This window comes from Mandrillus leucophaeus, unplaced genomic scaffold (assembly GCF_000951045.1).
Source record: "Mandrillus leucophaeus isolate KB7577 unplaced genomic scaffold, Mleu.le_1.0 Scaffold4, whole genome shotgun sequence".
Taxonomy (NCBI): Eukaryota; Metazoa; Chordata; class Mammalia; order Primates; family Cercopithecidae; genus Mandrillus; species Mandrillus leucophaeus.
Genome location: NW_012104253.1, coordinates 2,319,651 through 2,335,809, shown reverse-complemented (window position 1 = coordinate 2,335,809; position 16,159 = coordinate 2,319,651). Strand labels below are relative to the sequence as shown.

The following is a 16,159-nucleotide window of genomic DNA, read 5'->3' as shown; positions in this document are numbered from 1 at the left end:
TATGCCAATAAAACTTTATTTACAAAAATAACCAGGAGGCCAGATGTGGCTCATGGGCTGTGGCTTCCCCAGCCCCGGCCTACTGGAATCCAAATCAGGTTCAGCACTTGGAGAAGCTGCTGCTATGGGTCCCTGGGCCCGTATCTGAAACCAGTACTAGTTATGGTCTGTGGAAGAGGTGTCTTTTGTGTTTAACTCTATTCAGCATCTAAGAGATACTGAGAGATCAGTGATTTGGCCCTGTCCACCTGAACAATAAATATCTTATATCTAGTTGTGAATTTTTAGAATTGCAGTGTTTAAATGAAGAGAAAGAACGGCTTGTTTCATTTGGTAATCCCTTACATGATAAAACATCTAGGAGAGAGGCTTTGTCACAAATCCAGTTGCCCATTTTGCTGTTTCCATGAAATATTTCAAAGTAGAGAGACTAATAGACATCCATGTATCTGCTGCACAGATTGCCTTTTTACTCCAAATATATTGGGGTGCTGTTGCCTGGCTGCATGGAAGGTTGTGCGCTGTGAGGGCAGCTGGACACTTGGACTTGCTGTGTCTCTGTTAGAAACTAATGGGGCGTTGTCCCTGAGCGTGAGGGACGCCTCTGGCGTTGTTTCCTCTACCTGAGGAAGTGCAGCCACGCTTGTTGGGAAGACTTGGGAGAGGGCCATGTACCACTGAGGCAGGCGACACCCTTTGCCTTTGGACCTCCCTGGGCCTGGCAGCGGGGCTGGGCTCAGGGCCAGCAGCTCATCTACCCTGGCTGAGAACCTGAACTCCTGCATAATTTCAAGGCCCATCTGGGCAGCACCTTGCCTTGCCATGTGGACTGGCCACCTCATCTTCCCTCCTCTCCAGACACTCCCACCACATCCTTCCTCCCAGCCACAGACTCCAGAATCCCAGATCCTCACAGCAATAGACACCTCCACCCCCAGGGACCCCGTGTCTCTTCAGTGGAGAGGCTCTGGGAAGGGGAGGGAACGACTTCTTTTTTTTTCCGTTGGTTTCCTTTTGGTTGGCGGCCAGTTTTTTCAATTGGTTTTTCGGTTTTTGCCCCTTCATCCACTCCACCCCCGCCTTCCTCCTAGAAAATGCAGCTGCTGCTCGGGTGCAGCCACTGTTCAGACAGGTGGGGGCCGCAGTGCTCTCTTGGAACCCTCCGAGACCACCGACTTTCAGTGGCTTCTACTGAAGGGAAAGGCCAACTATTTTGATTTGGGTTTGACAGATAATCTGAGTTCGAAAAATAATTTCCCATCATTAAGCCAGACATCAAGAGGCTAAAGTAAATTCTAGGTCATCTCTCCCCTCACTGAGTGGGTAGAATAAAATAAAACTCCCCGTAACCAGCATTCCAGAAGAGGGCGAATGGGGAAGAATCAAGTCCTTTTTTTCAGATGTTGCCCAAGCCGGATCGTTAAACAGTATCATACTTCTTTACAGCGATTTCTTATCGCTTTAAGATAGATATCCAGTTTTTATTTCAGGAGTAAGCACTTAAACTGAGGAAGCACACCTGTTGTTTCTCACTTCGCGTTCAGCCAACACTAATGCCTTCTCTGTGCCAAGAACAGCTGATCTTCCCAAAGCGTGTGTGTCTCCCTGGCTTCGTGGGGCCCTTGCTGTTGTCACCATAAGCCCAGAAGACTCAAGGATGCTGAGGGTAGTGCAGCCCTCTCCACCACCTATTCCAGAAAGCCCCCCTCACCCCAAAAGGAAACCCCATTCGCACTAGCAGTCACTGCTCACTCCCCTTTCCCCAGCCTCTGGCAACCACCAGTCTGCTCTCTATGAATTTGCCGATTCTGAATAGTTCATAGAAATGGAATCATGCAATATTTGTCCTTCTGTGTCTGGCTTCTTTTACTTCGCAGAATGCTTTCAGGGTCCATCCGTGTTGTAGCAAGTGTCATACCTCATTCCCTTTTTTTTTTTTTTGAGATGGAGTCTCGCTCTGTTGCCAGGCTGGAGTGCAATGGCGTGATCTCAGCTCGCTGCAACCTCCGCCTCCCAGGTTCAAGCGATTCTCTCGCCTCAGCCTCCTGAGTAGCTGGGACTACAGGTGCACACCACCACACCCAGCTAATTTTTGTATTTTTAGTAGAGAGGGGGGTTTCACCATGTTGACCAGGATGGTCTCGATCTCCTGACCTCATGACTCGCCTGCCTTGGCCTCCCAAACCCTCATTTCTTTTTATAGCTAATATTCTATCGTTTGGATATAGCACATTTCGTTTCATCGGTTGATGGAAATTTGAGTTGTTTCTACCTTTTGGCTATTGTGAATAATGCTGCTGTGAACATTGTGTACAGATTTTTGTTTGAACACTTTGTTTTCAGTTCTTTTGGGTATATGCCTAGGAGTGAGATTGCTGGGTCATATGGATGGTAATTTTTGTGTGTGTGTTTGAGATAGTCTCTCTCTGTTGCCCAGGCTGGAGTGCAGTGGCGCTATCTCAGCTCACTGCAACCTCTGACTCCTGGGATCAAGCGATTCTCCTGCCTCAGCCTCCCAAGTAGCTGGGATTACAGGCAAACACCACCATGCCCGGCTAATTTTTGTATTCTTAGTAGAGATGGGGTTTCACCATGTTGGCCAGGCTGGTCTCGAACTTCCGACCTCAGGTGATCTTCCCGTCTCGGCCTCCCAAAGTGTTGGGATTACGAGCATGAGCCACCGTACCTGGCTTTGGATGGTAATTTTAAGTTTAACTTGCTAAAGAACCACCAAACTGTTTTCCTTATCAGCTGCCCCATTTTACATTCTCACCACGATAGACAGGGGTTCCAGTTGTTGTTCCATGTCCTTTATGACACTTGTCTTTTTGTTGAGACAGGGTCTCATTCTGTCACCTAGACTGGAGTGCGATGGTACAATGATAGCTCACTGCAGCCTTGAATTCCTGGGCTCAAGCTCTCCTCTCGCCTCAGCTTCCTGAGTAGCTGGGACTACAGGTGCATGCCACCACAACTGGCTATTTTTTTCTTTTTAATGGAGAAAAGGGGTCTCACTATATTGCCCAGGCTAGTCTTGAACTTACGGGCTCAAGCAATCCTCCCAGAGTGCTGGGGTTAGAGGCGTGAGCCTGGCCATGCTAACATGTTATTTTTCAATTTGAAAAAGAATAGGTATTCCAGCGGGTGTGAAGTCATTGTAATTTTCATTTACATTTCCCTGACATCTAAAGGTGGTGGGCGTCTTTTCATGTGCTTTTTTGGCCATTTGTATATCTTTTTTGGTGAAATGTCTGTTCAAGTCCTTTGCCTATTTTTTAATCGGGTTTTCTTTTTGTTATTAAGTTGTTAGAGTTCTTTTCATATTCTGGATACTAGACCCTTATGTAATTTGCAAATATGCTCTCCCATTCTGTGGGTTGTCTTTTCAGTTTCTTAATAGTGTCCTCTGCACAAAAATGTTTAATTTTTATGAAGTCTGGTTTATCCGTTTTCTTTTTAGTTGCTCGCGCCTTTGGTGTCATAGCTAAGGAACCATTGTCAAATCCAGGGTCATGAAGCTTTACCTTTGTATTCTTCTAAGAGTTGTGTGGTTTCAGCTCTTCTGTTTAGGTTTGTGATCCATGTTGAATTAGATTTTTTCCTGTGGTGTGAGGGGGGATCCAACTTCATTCTTGTCCATGTGGCTCTCCATTTGTCCCAGCATCATTTGTTAAAGAGACTGTTCTTTCCCCAGTGAATGGGCTTGGCTCTCAATTGTATTCCATCAGTCTGTATGTCTATCCTTATGCCAGTATCATACTACCTTGAGCCAAATGCACTTTTAAAAGATCTGAGGCTGGATGCAGTGGCTCACCACACCTGTAATCCTAGCACTTTGGGAGGCCACAGTGGGAAGATTGAGCTCAGGAGTTCAAGACCAGGCTGGACAACGTAGTGAGACCTTGTCTCTTCAGTAAAGAAAATTAGCCAGGTGTGGTGGTGTGTGCCTGTAGTCCCAGCTACTTGGGAGGCTGAGGCAGGAGGATCGCTTGAGCCCAGCAGGTTGAAGCTGCAGTGAGCCATGGTTGTGCCACTGTACTCCAGCCTGAGTGACAGACAGACCCTGTCTCAAAAAAAAAAAAAAAATTAAAAATAAATAAAATATCTGAAAAGACATACAAAACTAGGTTTTGTCTGGGAGGACAAGTAGTTTGGTATTGCTGGAACATCAAGTGTGCATGGAAGTGGTTGTGTGAAGGCTGGAATTAAGGACCTGAGAGACGGTGACTGTGTGAAGGAGATGCAGCAAGCTCTGGAGCCTCCTGAGTGTTGCCAGATAACGGGGACATGAGATGTGTCCGTGCTCTCAACAAGCTCAGAATCTCTTTGTAGAAGCAGACGTGGGATTCCAAGCCTGACGTAAGTGTAAGGGAACCCTCCTAAGAACACTGAGGAGATGGTGGGGCCTGACTGCATGTGTGAGGAGTGGGGAACACGTTAAAGAGAATGGCGTTTGAGCTAGAGCTGAAGGCTGAGTAGATCAAAAGCTTTGTGTGGGGGTGAGAGTTTGGAAACGGGAAGAGGGCATTTCATGCTGGAGAAACAGGCATGGAAACAGGGCAGGGTCAGAAGACATTTGAGAATCTGAGAGTGGCCCAGCATTCCTGAAATAAAGGAGAGATGAGTCCTGGAAAAATAAGTGTAGGGGAGACAGCGGCCGAGCTCGACCCCATGCTTTGGAGTTTGAACTTTCTCCTGCGGGCAGTGGGGAGCCGCTGGCATCTCGGGAGCAGGGCAGTGGTCTGATGGACCTTTAGAAAAGTCAGTCCGGTAACCGTATGAAAATATGATCGGAGGCAGCTGTGGTCACCACTGTACCACCAACACTGAAAGTATGATTGGGAGAAAGATGAGGGAAGGTGTTCTGATTGTCTGGTCTACAGGAGCTGGGGTTAATGCAGGGCGGAATAACGTGTTCATTTGGACTATTTTCACATACACAGTAGTCGAGGGAATCATATAGGGAAGCCCCAGGTCCCTGTTGCCCAGCCTTGGCCGTCATCCACATGCAACCCGGCTTGTCTTATCCAGGCCTCCTCCTCCACGGGCATGGCCCTCTTCCCACACTACATTATTTTGAAGCAAATCTCAGTCATCATATTTTATTTGTAAGTCCCACTTGTGGTATCCTCCAGCAAGGACTCTAAGAACCAGAACGTGATTGTCACACCTAAGAATATTAACTGCAATTGCTTAGTCTCAGGAGTAAGCATTAAATCTCCTCTCCTCTCCTCCCTCTTTCAGTTGGTTGGTTTGAGTCCTGAATTGAATTGAGTCCTGAGATCCAAATCAGGTACATACACTACACTAGGTTGTGATATGTGCTGGTTCCTCCTCTCCTTCTTCCCCCTGAAATTTAATTGTTAAATCAGGTTGTTCCCATACATTTGAGGGATATGATAGTCAACCAAGGGTGATTTTGCCCCCCAAGGGACATTTGGCAATGTTTGGAGATGTTCTTAGTTGTCACCGCTTGGTGGGGGGGGCTGCTTGCATGTAAGGGTCAGAGCCCACAGGGGAGGCTCACCTGGGCTGAAGTGTGGTGGCGCGACTGCGGGGTGCTGCGGGGAGGACAGCTCCTGCCATTCCCCCACGTTCCCTGCGTGCAGATCGCATCCCTGTTGGTTCACACACTCCCCTCTCTTGTATTTTCCTAAGAACTGGTGGTTAGACCTCAGGGCTTGATCAGATTCAGGCTGGACTTTCCAGCATTAAAAATACTTCTTAAGTGGCATATCACTTAGTCCTTAGCACATAAGTGGTGGCAGTTTGTTCCGTTTATGATAAAATTGCAGAGAGGGAGGATTTTGAGAGGCAATGGAGCATGGACTTGCGCGGGTGTGGGGGGTAAGGGGGAGTTGGGGCCCAGCATTTGGCTCAACCCCAGACCCAGAGTCCAGGGACTGAGGCTCGGGCTTGGCTGCAGCACTGACTGGGTGATTTCAGGCGCTCACCCCACAGCCTGAGCCCTGCTTTCCTCTCTGTAAGCTAAGGATGCACCGGCTCGGCCTGAACCATGGAATAACACGGGGCAGCCGCTCCCCAGCCTTCCTCCTCCCTAGCTGTCTCCCTCAAGCTACAGGTGCCTTGCAGTGCCGCCACCGGAGGAGTAGTTTTACGGGACATCCGAGGAGCAGGGAGGGAGCCGGGTGTCGGGGCTGCGGCAGGGTCCCCTCCGGGCTGTCCGCGAACCAGCGGTGTTGGTGGTGTCTGGCACCCAGGAGGAGGGCTTGTTTACAGCCACCGTGTTTCCCGGGACCCTGGCTTCTGTCCTCTGCCCAGGGACCCCTTCAGACCTTCCCCACCCTCCCAAGCCTCAACCCGCCCTGCGTCTCCCGGTGGCACAGCCTCAACCCGCCCTGCGTCTCCCGGTGGCACAGCGACCTTGGCGGCTTTGGCCCCTGAGCCGCTAGGCTGCCGGGCGCGCTGTACATGGGGGGCCAGGCTCGACCTCACTCCTGTTGTCGCCGCGGACCCGCGTGGGCTCCCGCCGGGCCCTCCTGCCGCCCCCCAGCCTCCCCGCCCCTGTCCTAGCTAGCCTGCGCCTTCCTGGGTGCCTGACGCACCCCTCTGCCCCCACCACGTTTTCTCGAGTGTCGTCTGTCGCGGCCTTCCAAGGAGACCCTCAGCTCCCACCGGCCGCCTCCAGAGCCTCCGGCATGGGCCCCAGGACGCGGTCCCGCCTCGCCCCGGAGCCCGGAGGAGAGGAGCCGGCTCCCCGGGGAAGAAGTGGAGGATGCGGATCTGGCCTCCTGCGCGGCGCCTCCAACCCTCTGCTTGGCCACGCGCGAACCACGCTCTCCCGTTTCCTTTCCGTCCCGTCTCGGGGGCTTCCTCCTCTCGCTGTGGCCGTGGCCAGGCGTCCCGGAGCGGCACCCAGGATCCCGCCCCAGCACCCGCTCCCGCTCCCACCCTCGTCTGCGCCCACCCGCCCTGGGCAGCTGCTCCCAAGGTAGCCCCTCGCCCTCCCTCTCTCCTTCCCTCCTTCCCTCCATTCTTCTCTCCCTGTGTTCCTCCTTCCCTCTCTCTCTCCTTCCCTCCCTCCCTCTCTCCCCTCCCTCTCTCTTCCTCCCTCTCTTCCCTTCCTTCTCTCTCCCCCTCCCTCTCTCTCCTCCCTCTCTGTCCCCCTCCCTCTCTCATCCCCTTCCTCTTTCTCTCCCTCCCTCTCCCTTCCCCTCCCTGCCTCTCTCCCCTCCCTCTCTCTTCCTCCCTCTCTTCCCTTCCTTCTCTCTCCCCCTCCCTCTCTCCCCTCCCTCTCTCTTCCTCCCTCTCTTCCCTTCCTTCTCTCTCCCCCTCCCTCTCTCTCCTCCCTCTCTGTCCTGTCTCTTATACACATCTAGATGTGTATAAGAGACAGCTCCTCCTCCTTCTCCCCCTTCCCCTCCCCCTCCCCCTCCCTCTCTCTCCCCCCCTCTCTCTCCCCCTCTCCCTCTCCCCCTCTCTCTCTCTCTCCCTCTCTCTCTCTCCCTCTCTCTCTCTCCCTCTCTCTCTCTCTCTCTCTCTCTCTGCCTCTCTCTCTCTCCCTCTCTCTCTCTCCCTCTCTCTCTCTCCCTCTCTCTCTCCCCCTCTCTCTCTCTCTCTCCCTCTCCCTCTCTCCCTCTCTTTCTTATCCCCCTCCCCCTCCCTCTCTCTCCCCCTCCCCCTCCCTCTCTCTCCCCCTCTCTCTCCTTCTTCCCCTCTTTGAGCCCAAGTTCTTGGTGGCATCTGCTTTGGGCAACTCTGTAGCTCCTTCCTCAGGGAGGTCACCTCACCTTCCCAGGGACAGACAGTGTCTCATGCAGATAGAGCCTGCCCTCCTGAGCTGATGTCCCATCAGGGAGGAAGATGTCCCCTCAGAGTTGGTGGGAGCATCAAGTCACAGTGTTGTGGGGCAGGCAGTGGGTGGCTGGTCTGGGCAGGGCCGGCAGAGTGGCTCCTCTCTCTGGCCTTGGCCCTGACAAGAGAGAGGAGTGGGGCGTGGTGGCCAAAGGGCCAAGGGCCCCTTCGGAACTGTGCCCGAGGGCTGACTTCTTATTGTCTCAGGGGCAGAAGCCTATCCTCAGTGTGTCCCCATGGCAGTCAGGACCCATGGGCTCGCCTCCCAGCCCCCAGGCCGGGCCACCTTCCTTGTGGCTGACCTTCCAGCTGGGGTCAGAAGCCATGGGGGAGCCCTGTCATTGGCCTCTACCCAAGGTCCTCGCTGTGAGTGCTGGGCTGGCACTATAGTGAAATGAAAAGGAGATGGAGAGGGTTATCTACTGGAGCACGCACATATGTGACTGAACATCTAAAGCCGGGACAGCTCCTAGGAGCAGCTCCTCCAGACTGTGGAATCAATGTCAGGGGCGCCCAGAGAAGGCAGAGCAGAAACTGTCTAACTGGGGGATCTGTGGAGGAGCTGGTTATGGAGGGGCTTTTAGGGAAGAAAGACCCAGGCTTTCATGATAGAAGATTGACAGATGTCAAGCTCAGAACCCAAGAAAGTACCTTTTGTGAAAAAAGCCACAGACTGAGGGAGAGAAGGGAAGGGAACTGAGGCCCCTGCCTCCCAGGTCAGAGTCTGCCTGCTGTTCCGACAGTCTGTCACATCAGACAGCGCTTTGCAGGCGTTCCTAAGCACCTTAGAAGAAAGTAAAGCAGCTCTTACTGCTTATGAAAATTTCATTCAAGGATGAGAACAAATTAACGTTTGGGGCTGCAGTTGGTGTGTCTGCTCTCCTTGACCCTAAACTGGATGGGTTTGTGTCTCCAGGATAGAGTCTATATTAGTTCATTTTCACTATAAAAAACTACTTGAGATTGGGTAATTTATAAACAAAAGATGTGTAATTGACTAACAGTTTCACATGGCTGGGGAGGCCTCAGGAAACTTACCATCATGGCAGAAGGCGAAGGCGAAGCAAGGCACTTCTTACACGGTGGCAGGAGAGAGAGAGAAAGGGAGGGGGGAGCTGCCAAACACTTTTAAGCCATCAGATCTCGTGAGAACTCACTATCACAAGATCAACATGGGGGAAACTGCCCCCACGATCCAGTCACCTCCCACCAGGTCCCTCCCTCGACTCCTGAGGATTACCATTTGAGATGAGATTTGGGTGGGGACACAGAAGCAAACTGTCTCGGAGTGGGACAGCCTTTTTAAAGAGCACATAGGCAGACACAGACTCCCTTTCTTTGGGCAGACAAGAAGGGTGGGCAACAAGCACATTGTGTAAATCATCTTGACGGTCGACACAGCAGCTGTTGGCTGTCACTGCTGGACAGTGGTGGCAGCAAACAGTTGTGGGCCAGGTCACTGCTTGCTACCCAGAGAGCCCTTCAGTTGGGGGGCCCAGAGGATTGCTGAGCTCCACAGACCCCCTTGGTGAGCTCCTTTGGCCTGTGTGGATGACAGGGGACCCCTGGTTCCTCTGCTTCGTGCATCCTCAGACTCTCTCCGCCTCTACTGAGTAGTTCAGATGGCAGCGTTGCAGGTTGGCCACAGGGGTGTTGACCAGCCCTGGAGCTATGGTGCAGCCTGGGAATGAGCACACACACCAGGAGCCTGGGACAATGGCAGCAGAACCGCTCCAGCAGAGCCTTTTCCTGGGGCTCAAGGGAAAGCGCTCAGAGGCCTGCTCTCCGTGTGTTCAAGGCTGAATGGTGAGCCAGCAGGGAGCATCTAGCATTTTGTGAGATACTCAGCTGTATTCATCTCCTCACACCACTGTACAAGTTACACATGCAGCGGCTCCAAAGAGCATAAACTTACTATGTTACAGTTCTGGCATGCAGGTCTGAAATGAGGCCAAAATGAAGGTGTCAGCAGGGTGGTGATGGCTCTGGGGGTTCTAGAGGAGAATCTATTTCCAGCCTTTCCCAGTTTCTAGAGGCCGCCTGCCTGCCTTGGCTCGTGGCCACTTCCCTGCATCTTCCAACCCAGCCATGTAGCATCTTCAGATCTCTCTCTGACCCCTGCTTTTGTCATCCCATTGCCTTCTCTTGTCTCCCTCCTGCCTCCCTCTTGTAAGGACCTGTGTGATTCCCTTGGGCCCACTTGGATGATCCAGGATCATCTTCCCATCTCAAGATTTTTAACTGAATCCCATCTGCAGAGTCCCTGTCGCCAAGCAAGGTCCCATATTCACCGGTTCCAGGAATTAGGATGTGGACATCGTTAAGGGTCATTATTTAGTCTGCCACATCAACCTATGTGGTAAATATTTAGCAATCAAAAGTTTGAAGGAAGATATGAGAAATTAGGTGTATCTTTGAATCTCTCAGTCTAGCGTTGCTGAAGATGGGACATAAGCCCCATACTCCAGCCACTGTAAGGAATGATGTCTTCCATGGAGTGCAGGGGAATGCCCCAGAGTCAGACTCGTGTATATGCTTTTCTATATTTTAATAGTGCTAAAAAATACAACCATTGTACATATTCATTTGTTTTTGTTTTTGTTTTGGAAGCAAATTTCCGTCAGGAAAAACAGCCTTGTTGCTGTCCCGTCTACAGTATCTGCTAAAATAAAAGTACCAGTCTCTCAGCCCATAGTGAAGAAAGACAAACGGCAAAATTCTTCAAGGTTTAGCGCAAGCAATAATAGAGAACTTCAAAAACTACCATCCTTAAAAGGTAATTTTTATTTGTCTTTTAAAAGTTAAATTGTGGCTATTGGAGTGAAGGAGCAATGTTTTGATAGTGTGCTAACTTATTCCTTTGCTGTGTTTGTATTTTGCAGGGTCGTCTTTTCTGTATTGAGGTGTTTTTTGTTTTGTTTTGTTTTTTTTAGGTTGCATGTCATTAACTTGTTTACTCAATTAACATTTTAAGTTCCAGAGCTATTTAAGATAAAAGTTTAACAACACAATGTAGGCATAATACACTAAGAAGACAGGAAAAGCTGAACATTTTTTTATTTATGGTATTAAGCTAGCCAGTTTTTCTTTTAAATTACTTCTCATTTGTTCGTCTTAGAACTGTAGCAATTCTGAAAGGAATTACTCCAAGTAGAATAATTGTAAAAATTATCGTTGAAGTTCTCTACGTTTCTAAAGTAAGGACTGTAGCTATAGTACATTATGGACTTGCTTTGTTATGAGTCATTAGGGATTACCTCAAGCGTTCCTTATATGAAATTAGGAAAAAGTGCTCTTTACTTTGAATTTCCCCCCAAAATGACACAGCCATCCCTTTCCATCTCAGGTTGTTTAATCCCTAAAAGTCTTCCTTTAGATTTTGAGATTGAGGTGCTTAAAATCTTATCAAGGAAAACAGAGTAAGGACCTTAAAGTCAAATGTGAACCTCTTAAAGCCTTTATAATTACTAAAATATAAGACAGATATACTAAATAAAATATCATTTTTCATACCTTAAATTTATAATAATGGATCTTTTATAATTAATTTCCACTGAATATTAATTCAGCAACCAGTCCAGTGACTCTCACTTATAATCCCATTACTTTGGGAGGCTGAGGCACAAGGACCACTTGAGCCCAGGAGTTCGAGACCAGCCTAGGCAACACAGGGAGACTCTGTCTCTACAAAAAAATAAAATCTACTGGGCATGGTGGCACACACCTGTGGTCCCGGCTACTCGGGAGGCTGAGGTGGCAGGATTGCTTGAGCCTGGGAGGCCATGGCTACAGTGAGCCATGATCATGCCACTGCACTTCAACCTGGATGACAGAGTGAGATCCTGTCTCAGAAAAAAAAAAGTAAATATGAACTCAGTGAGAGCAGCAGTCTGTCATGTTTATAGCTGTATTCCCAGGCCTTGCACACTGTGAAGCAGATAGCAGATTTGCCAGGTGGAAGGAGGGAGGGAAGACGGGAGGCAGATCTGCCAGGTGGAAGGAGGGAGGGAAGACGGGAGGCAGATCTGCCAGGTGGAAGGAGGGAGGGAAGACGGGAGGCAGATCTGCCAGGTGGAAGGAGGGAGGGAGGATGGGAGCTGGGTGGATGGGTGGGTGGATTTATGGGTTGATGAATTTTCTTGCGCCCCACTTGCTAGAAATTCAGGTTCTCAGCCAGGCACAGTGGCTCACGCCTGTAATCCCAGCACTTTGGGAGGCCGAAGAGGGCAGATCACGAGGTCAGGAGATCTAGACCATCCTGACTAACACGGTGAAACCCCGTCTTTACTAAAAATACAAAAACAAAATTAGCTGCGCGTGGTGGCGGGTGCCTATAGTCCCAGCTACTTGGGAGGCTGAGGCGGGAGAATGGCGTGAACCCGGGAGGCGGAGCTTGCAGTGAGCCGAGACTGTGCCACTGCACTCCAGCCTGGGTGACAGCGAGACTCCGTCTCAAACAAACAAACAAAAAAAGAAATTCAGGTTCTCGCTTGCATTTTCTAGAGCTTGTATTGTATTTGGCTTATAATTGGTTTACCTTTGTGGTAGATAATATGCATGCTAAGTCATTTTTTATTTGTCTTCCCAAATAGAATATACGTTTCTCATGCTGTTCATTCATTCAGCAAATATGTGTTGAGCGCCTGTGTAAGCTATTCTAGGTACTAGGGGTACAGAATTAAACAAAAGCAAGCCCCTATTCTCCTGGAGTGAGCAACCCATTGGTGAGACAGCAAGGAAAGGGATAGGTACTGACTCCTCCTTCCAGTACCCTCCGGAGGCCGAGAGTCAGAGGGAGGGAAAAGGCTTTGTATAACCATCGTTGGGCCTTCGTATCCCAAGCCCTGTCCCTAATGCCCGTCACAGCTGGGGCTTGGATCTGCCATGATACAGAAGGTTGGCCATGTGCTGCACCTTTCCATGCATGCCCTGCCTCAGCCAGTGCATGCTGGGTGTGTACTGCTGCTGAGTTTGGTCAAATGCCATATGATTTTTCTCCTTAAGATGTTAAGATTATAATTGCTGTGTTGATAGATTTTTCCGGTTTTGAACCAGCTTTGCATTTGTCACTTTTGTCGTCGTATATTATTCCATGCACGGGGCACAGCCCATGCAAGTACCGGTGTATGCCGGCCTCCAGCATACTTCCTTTACCTCTTCTGAGGAGTCTGTCTGCACAAGCCTCTTTCTACATCTGTTCTACATCTGTTTTCTATTCTCAATCTCCATTTCCTTCGTTTTTTATTATACCTAGTAAGAATGGCATGCAATGTACTTCCATTGACACTTACATTTTCACTGTTCCCGAAAAGAGTAAATTCTCCATAGTAAATCCACATATCCAGGAGAATTTCACATGGATCAAGCCAGTTCCCCTCACTGGTCTTGTTTGATAATTATTTCTTGGCTGTTCTAAAACATTAATGTTTTTGTATATATACTAAAATAATTTCATCTAGTTCAGAAAAATAATTGATTGGAATTAAAGTTATATATTAATTTGGTGAAAATTGATATCTTTTTTCCATCTAGGAGGATGGTATATATCCCCCATTTTTCTGGGTCTTGTTTTCTGACTTATAAAATTTTATGGTTTTCTTGTGAATCTTTAACTTTCCAGTAAATTTATTTCTAAATACTCTATAGCTTTTGCTTGTCACTCTTGTGACTGGGTTATATTTTTTCCCATTTCCACTTCTGATTGGTTTTTGCTAATCTCATCTAGAGCTATTGGTTTTTAAATATTTTGCCATCACCTTACCACATTTTCATATTAGTCTTAATGTTTCCACCACAGTCTGCATATATAGTCCTGTTGTTTGCAATGGATTCTTTTATCTCTCTTCCACTATTTATGCCAACATACACCAGTTATTTTAATTTTATTCTGCCACTAAGAAGGACCAACAAAACCTAGAACAGAGGTGATAGCAGGCATTCCTGTTTTCTCCTGTTTCAGTAAATGGCTTCGGCATTTCCTAATTTGATGGGAAAGTGGCTCTTGGTTTCTGGTAAGCGGTCTTTGCAAGGCTGCCGGTGCTCCAGAGTCCACACTCACAGGACTCTTCCTGGACCCATGCAGGCGGGTTGGCGCCATGCCAGTGCATGCTGGGTGGGTACCGCTGCCGAATTTGGTCAAATGCCACATGATTTTTCTCTTTAAGATGTTACTATTATAATTGCTGTGTTGACAGCTTTTTCTGGTTTTGAAATATCTTTGCATTTTGTCAATTTTGTCACAGTGTGTTTTCATAGTGTTTGGAACTAATTTTCTTTAGAGTATTTGCTTCCATATTTACTACATGGAGCTGGTCTATGGTTTACTTCTTTTTCATAAACCTGTATTTTGTCCCATCTAAGATTCGTTGTCACCAGCACTTCGTGATGGTTCCTGGGGTGCCCTGCAGAAGCTTTTCCCGCAGCTCCCTCACGCTGCCACCTGATGACAGGGATGATGAGATGGACCCAGATTTCAGAAACAATACAATGTGGAATGTGTCCATGAAATAGGGTTGAAAGGTTGACTTGGAACTCAGTGGGCCTGTTGCTTTTCTCTATGAAACATCTGTAGCTTCTTTCCATAGTGGGTTCATTTAGAAGGGGGGGTCTGTTCACTAGTACATGGTCACTGTTTAACAGCCCTTTTAATCTCTTTCCCATCTGTGGTGGTTATGTCTCCTTGTAAGTTCATTTATTCTTTTGACTGTTCTGTTTGTGTTCAATATTATTCATCTGCACTTTTATCTTTAATTATCCTGTGTCTTTTATTTTAACCTCTTCGTCATTTATTGAGTAGAGAGTTCACTTATTTTTAGTTTGCTTTTTAATAATAAAAGAATTTAAAGCCATGTATGCATTCTGAGTGTAACTTTCAGCCCTATCCCTAGATTTTCTTTTTTTCCTAACTTTTCAAGTCATAGGCTTTTCTTTTTTAGAGTTAATTGAGGCATAATTTACATATCCTAAAATTTACCCATTGTAACTGGAAAATTTAGTTATTTTAGCAAATACATACAGTTGTGCAACCATCACCACAGTTCTATTTTAGAATGTTTCCATCTTCCTCCAAAAGTTACCTTGTGCCCATTCACCATTAATTTCCACGCCAACCCCAGATGCAGGCACCCACTGATCTGCTTCTGTCTCTAGACTTACTTTCTTCCGGACACTTCATGTAAGCGAAATCATACCATAGGTAGTCTTTTACATCTGCTGTCATGTTTTTGAGGTTCATCTGTGTTGAGTAGTTTGTTTCTTTTTAATGCTGCATCATATTCAGTCAGATGAATATAACACATTTTGTTTATCCATTCACCAGTTAATGGACATTCGGGCTGTTTCTTAGCTGCTATGAGTAACTGCTGCTGTGAACATTTGCATAGAAGTCTGTGTGAGCATATATTTCATTTCTCTTGAGTAGATACCTAGGAGTAGAATTCCTGGCTTGTATGGTAAGTTTATGTTTAGCTTTTTAAGAAACTGCTGGCTGGGCACCATGGCTCACGCCTGTAATCCCAGCACTTTGGGAGGCTGAGGCGGGCAGATCACAAGGTCAGGAGATCAAGGCCATCCTGGCTAACACGGTGAAACCCCATCTCTACTAAAAATACAAAAAATTAGCCGAGTGTGGTGGTGGGCGCCTGTAGCCCCAGCTACTCTGGAGGCTGAGGCAAGAGAATCGCTTGAACCTGGGAGGTAGAGGTTGCAGTGAGCTGAGATCACACCACTGCACTCCTGCTGGGCGATAGAGCAAGACTGTGTCTCAAAAAAAAAAAAGAAACAGAAACTGCCAAACTGTATTCCAAAGTGGTTGCACTATTTTACGTTTCCATCAGCAATGTATGAGGATGTGTCCACATTCTTGCCAATATTATTATTGTCTTTCTGATTATAGCTTAATTCTTGTGGGTGTGTAATGGTGTCTCACTGTGGTTTCAATTTGCATTTCCCCAGTGACTGGAAATATTAAGCATCTTTTCATATGCCTGTTAGCCATTTGTCTGCCTTCTTTGATGAGATGTCTACTTGTATCTTTTGTCTATTTTTAAGTTGGTTGTCTTCTTCTTGTTGAATTATAAGAGTATGTTATCCCAGCTATGAGTCCTTTATTTTATCAGAAAATAAAATACAATAAAAATAAATTATTACTGAAGTGAAGTACAAAATACACCCACAAGGTTTTTATTATTCAGTAAACATAAGATTGCCCTGTGAAGTTGATATGAAAGTTTCGAAACGCATACTTCTCAATTTTTGTTATTCATTGTAAATCTTCAGATGTGTCTATATGTGTTAAACCCTTCTTTTGAGCTTTTAATTTCAGGGTTTTTTTTTTTTTTTTTCC

General features: G+C 47.7%; 1 protein-coding gene across 1 annotated transcript in view; it reads left to right on the top strand.

Moving 5' to 3' along the window:
• The window catches only part of PPP2R5C (protein phosphatase 2, regulatory subunit B', gamma), a 180,740-nt gene that overhangs the window by 19,561 nt on the left and 145,020 nt on the right, over positions 1 to 16,159 (top strand). Inside the window, exon 3 of the mRNA XM_011991613.1 lies at positions 10,426 to 10,591. Coding sequence (XP_011847003.1) covers positions 10,426 to 10,591 — 166 coding nt within the window. The remainder of the gene's footprint in view (positions 1 to 10,425; positions 10,592 to 16,159) is intronic.